Genomic DNA, 6,000 nt, shown 5'->3' on the forward strand with positions numbered 1-6,000 from the left:
TTTAGTATATAATTTACATACTTTAAATTTTATATTCTCTTCAACTTTCATTATTCATTAAATAGTTTTATATATACTAGCTTATTAATATTACTATTAATAAAAACATTGATTTTATCTAGCTATTCTATATCTAGATTAAATACTGCTGTTAAAGTTAATAAGATTCAGAAATCTCTGATAGTTAGTATATAAGCTTTTATAGTGAGATCTGTAATTGATTAAAGATCTCTATATATATAGATATAAGTTTTATATTTTAAAAGAAAATCTTCATCATTGAATTTATAGATAAATACTTATTATAAAGAGATAACTAAGATATCTCTCTGTAATCTGCTAGTAATTTTATATATATTCTGCAGAGATATACTATCTCATTCTTATTTAACAGTATTCTTAAATTCTTTATAATATAAGTGTTTTTTAATATCTGTTTAGTGATTCAGTGAATCTGACAGTTAAGATCTATAAATTCTTGAAGTTAATATAAATACTGTTAATATAGCTGTATTATTGATAACTGTGAAAACAGTATTTAAAAATAAATTTTAAGACTTATAGCAGTCTGAGTGTGATTGAGAGAATATCTTATTAATTATTTAAAATAGATTGTTTTTAACATTTGAAACTATTATAAGATGAGCAGCTCTGTATTTTCAGATTCTGCAGTTATCAATAATATTTACTTCATTAAAGTTAGTACTGATATTATAAGCTCTAGATACAATATTTCATATTCAATTATCTATTACAGCTGAATAAGTATTAATATTAACATTAAAATCTGTTGACTCTGACATTGAATCTAGTGTAGAAAGAATTAAAATATTATAATATTTATACTTATTATTTTTCTTCTCTATTTTTTCAGAGCTTTGAGTATTTTCTTTAAAATAGAAAATATTAATATCTGCATCTATAATCTCTTTCAATTAATTGATAGAAGTCATCAGTGATTCTCAAACTTTCATATATAAAAGCTTCATCTTCTTAGATACTCAATCTCTTAGTTGTCTTTCAATGTAGAGATCTTCAGAGTTGAATTTTCTATTCTTATTAAATATCACATCTCTTACTCTTATCACTTATTCTAAGTATGAAATTCAAATTCAATAGATGTTTGTAGAATTATATTCAACTAGATATTTAATATATACTCAGAAATCTAGCTTCTGAGAGCAGTTTCTATTAAGAACTTTATTCAGTATCTTTATATAGATGCAATATTCATAGATTTGAAGATAAGTATAAAAGTAAGGTTTGATTTGTAGAAATTCTTTCAATACTTATAAAGATGACTTTCAATCTAGAATTCTAGTAGAGATTTGATTCACTAAACAGATGATAGTAAGTATAATCTCAGAAAAAAGTGATTATAATAGAAGAAATTCTATTTATAAGTTCTTATTTTTATTATTAATATTACTTCTACTCACTCTGCTGTATTATTTTACTCATGAATATACTCTGAAGAATACTTTATCTCTAGATCTTTATTATTTACTTAATTTATAAAGTCATTTGCTTTCTTAACTGCAGTATTATTATCAATACAAATGATCTTTATAGTACAGTTGAATTGATATTTAATTCAATTAATAGCTTATCTAAGAGCTTTTCAGATTTCTGATTTTCAGATAGCTGTTATAGCTAGACTGGCCGGCGGGATCATGAATTTCACATTTGATTTCATTTGGTCTGATCTTATACATTTCTTGGCATGAGTCCCACCAGGACCAAGCCTCAAAAAAATCTGAAAATGAACCATTTCTGAGAGAAATGGCATGAAAAATGACCAGATTTAATTCAAGAACAGTGAAATGAGAGTAATTTTCCAGGATAAACTGTGAAAGATGATCATTCTTTCAAAATCAGAATGAGACTGAGACTGAAGATTAAAATCAGTCTCATTCAGTTCATTCAGTGATTGCTTATATAATCAGAATTTGATAATGATTATTAGTAACACTCATGAAACAACTAAATACATTCTTGTGCAAGTTTATTCTTCACTTTCTCATGAAAACTACACTTCTCTGATATACTGTGATCAGAGATATTAAACTGTCTGATAATTTCATGTTTTACAATCATGAGTTTCTTGATTGTTTCTTCTTATAATTGTTCTCAGTGATAGTGATAAATATCTCAACTTGAGTTGAACTTTCACTTCATTCTCACCCCTGTCAATGAAATTGTCAGAATATCACATATCATCAGTGTAACAGTTGAATATATACTCTTAATAATTTTTCATAACTCTAGAATTGATTTAGTGTGTAAATTTGTCAGATTATCTTGAAGATAGCAGTCAAATTCAGTTTTACAAACATGTAGTTTTGTCTGATTTTCAGTTATAATCAATGTATGCAAGTTCTGTTTCAAAGTTAGTATTATAGTTCTATGTGATATGAAGTGTTATCAAAGATCATTACTTATTAGAGAATTGTATTTCACTGTCTTCACATCTCAAACATCTGCTCATTCAAATCTCTGATAGTTGGCATTGTAGTAGTCTCAGACTAATTTAACATATAAGTCTCATTTCTTCTCTGTTCAATCTTGAGAAGTGTAGATATTAACTCAACAGAAGAAATCTAGTAGAGCTGCTACAGTATAGTACTCTGTAAAAGATTGTTTCATTTTACTGTAGTAATATGCCAGTTTATTTCTTACAGTAACAATAGCCTGCACTATAGCATCATCTCAGACTGAATTTCTTTTTAAGTGATTCAACTACTTCTCAAGATGAGTAAATAAACTGTTATACACTCATCAGACTGACTGCAGCATTGATGTATAAGTGATTGAGACTGTCTTTATTATCTTATAAAACTAAAACAGTAAATCAATCACATATTTCAACTGAGTTCACTTCATATCTGAAAGTTTCAATATCTGAATCTTTTCTCAATCAGAGTGTTGTACTCAATGATCAATTATCTGATGCAATCAAAGAGTCTGAACAGTTATCTCATATGTTGAACTTCACTGTGTTCTAACATTCTGTATCATATTCAGTGATATAACTGATTTGTTTATTTGTTGAATATCATGAAATCATTATTATTGTTTAGAAGAGATATAAATCACATTAACAATGTTTTAAATCTATGATATTTAAATTATTAGTCAATCTATTCAAAATTAACAGTAGTATTATTAAAAAGCATTATCAAAAAGTAATATCAAAAAGTGTTATCAAAAAACATTATCTTTTGTAAAGTGAATACAAAAGTTACTTGAGTAATCACTTTCATCTCATTCTCATCCCAAGAATCAGCCATCTCATTATTCTTCATCTCAATGTTAAGATTCTTTATCAGTGTTTGTATTACAAGTTAAATCACATGAGCAATGCAGAGAATATGACCTTGTTTACTATTTCAGAAATGCAAAGTCAATTTTTGCTTCAAGCTCTTCATCATAGTATAGTTATTCACAGTATTATCAGTTGTAATTGTAAGAAGACTGAGACTAATATCTTAATAGTCATTTTTAATCACAGTCATTAATATCTCTGTTATATAATCTCTAGTATGACTACTGATCAATGATTCAAATTCAATTAATATCTCTTGATAAGTTCAGTTCTCATCAATATAATAACATGTAACTCTTATAAATGCAAGATTGTTTATACTAGTTTATGCATTCACTGTGAGAGACACTCTTCAATAATTCTTCAACTCTGATTCTAGATGTTGTATATTGACTTTGTAGTGTGTCTTGAGATTGAACTGAAGACAGAATTTATGTGAAATATAAAAATTTAAATTAAGCATTTGAAAAAGTATTCAGAATTCGGGGTTTTCAATTGATTAAAGAGGAAGATTTAGAGATATACACATATGAAGTAATTATTCACAGAAGTTATCAGATGAGAGTTGTGAAATCAGAGTACTGATACAGAGTCATTTTCACATAATTTTCTTCAAATTAGAAAGTTAGTATTATCAAAAATTATTATCTAGTAGAGTAACTTACCAGCTCAGTAGTAATTTTCTGATTATTTTTCTTTTGTTGTCTGCATTCTGATGACTTCAGATGTCAGGAAATTCTTTCAGAGCTATGATCAGTTTATAATGAATATTTCTGAATGAAGTTACAGTGATTGTAGCAAAGAGATGACTCTTCTGTAATCTGCAATATAACCTGTTGATAATTATTTCATAGTTCATCTCAATATTTATGTTAAGTTTTTCATAAATTTCATGGCCTGAAATCAGATGTGAAGAATGAAGTGATTATTTATCATAATTGAAAGAGAGCATTCTGTGTTGAATTATAAATAATATAGACTTTGTAATTCACAGTGATTTCTTGAAGAGTTTGTGAATCTTCAATAGAAGTAAAAGAAGTGAAAGAAGTGAATTCAGAAGATATAATAATAATTTAAGAAAGATAATAATTTATTTTCAATAACTGATCACTGATATATATAAGAAGAATTAATATAAGAGAAAATAATCTTGTTTCTTAACTTAGTTATAATTTTAGTACTAACTCAGATTGAATATCATTGATGTATAAAAGTAAATAAATAATCTTGATTAATCTCTGTCATATTTCTTGAAATATATTAATATTGTGAAAGAGAGTATTACCAAATTACATTATCAGATAATATTATTAAAAATATATTAATATTGTGAATATCAATATTGAAAAAATGTTGATACTTATACATTATAGTGATTTGTGAATCATGATAGTTAAATATATATATATATATATATCATTCCTGACTTGATTACAACTTGTACAATAATTTTTAAAAACTTAAAATCAATTTTAATTATTAATAATTAAAAACTTAAACTTATAATTAACTAATATAAAAAGAAAAAAATCTATTTCTTCTCTTTCTCATTCTTCTTATCATTCTTCATAATTCACTTCTTATTCTTCTTCTTCTTCTTCTTCTTCTTCTTCTTCTTCTTCTCATCTGAGATGATAATCATCTCAAAATCTCTCTTCACTGCCTTCTCAGAGAAGAGTTCTCACTGCTCTCTCTTAGCCAGGTCAACCTGCATCTCAAAATCCCACATTTCCTGGTCTGCTGCCTCAGATTCCACCTCAGCAGTAAGCAGATTAACATGCTCAGAGAGCAGAGCTGTCTTCTCAATATTCTGAATCATGAAGTGCATTTGAGACCTGAACAAGGCCTCAATTCCCTTCTTCTCTATCAGCTCCTGCTAATCAATTAGAGAACAGAAGTATTATTAAAAATCATTATCTCTTAATAAAAAACTTATCAGTTTTGACTTCTTTGTCTCTCATTTTAATATCTTCTCAATCTTCTTCTGTCACTGCTTATTTACAGTAACACTCTTCTTCTCTCTCTCTCTCTTCATCTTAGTCTCAAATCATTCTCAGAACTTCTTCTGATCTCACTGCTGCTGCATGAGACTCTTCACTGTCTTCTTTTTCAATCTCTCACAGACAGTGTTATTCATATTATTTCTATACTTAGTTCAGTCTAAATCTATTAGAAGTATTACTTAAAATCATTATCATTCTACTCTCTTACAGAGCCTCTTTAAGACATTATAACATATCTTGTGATCTGTCTCTCTGTACTTGAATACCTTCTTCTCCTCTCTCTTCAATCTGTGACAGTGCTCACACGCCTTGATAGTCTGCAGAACCGCAGAATATTTGAAGAGAAATGACATGATTGATTTTAATAAGTATTGAGAGAGAGATGAAGACAGGCAATGATATAATAATAATGATAATGATGATGATGATGATGATAGTAATGATAATGATAGTAATGATGATGATGATAATGATGATAATAATGAAAGAGAGAGTGTATTGAAATATATTATTAACTTATCAAATATAAAGAGACAAAGAAACTATTAACAGCTTTCAGAGATATACAGAAATGACTACAGTGTTGCATAGCAACATTATCTTCATTTAATACATACACTATTGATATTCTTTGTATGCATTTATCATATAATCTATATCAGAAATACATGC

The 6,000-nt window shown here is 27.1% G+C and overlaps 1 protein-coding gene across 1 annotated transcript; it reads right to left on the reverse strand.

Moving 5' to 3' along the window:
• Positions 1-5,006: 5,006 nt before the first annotated feature.
• Positions 5,007-5,681, reverse strand: BDBG_16868 (uncharacterized protein; the record flags this gene model as incomplete). Its single annotated transcript, XM_031724730.1, has 2 exons — positions 5,007-5,201; positions 5,595-5,681. The coding sequence occupies 2 exons, from the start codon at positions 5,679-5,681 to the stop codon at positions 5,007-5,009; spliced, it is 282 nt and encodes a 93-aa protein (XP_031577864.1).
• Positions 5,682-6,000: the final 319 nt, after the last annotated feature.

Source organism: Blastomyces gilchristii (genome assembly GCF_000003855.2).
Source record: "Blastomyces gilchristii SLH14081 genomic scaffold supercont1.6, whole genome shotgun sequence".
Taxonomy (NCBI): domain Eukaryota; kingdom Fungi; phylum Ascomycota; class Eurotiomycetes; order Onygenales; family Ajellomycetaceae; genus Blastomyces; species Blastomyces gilchristii.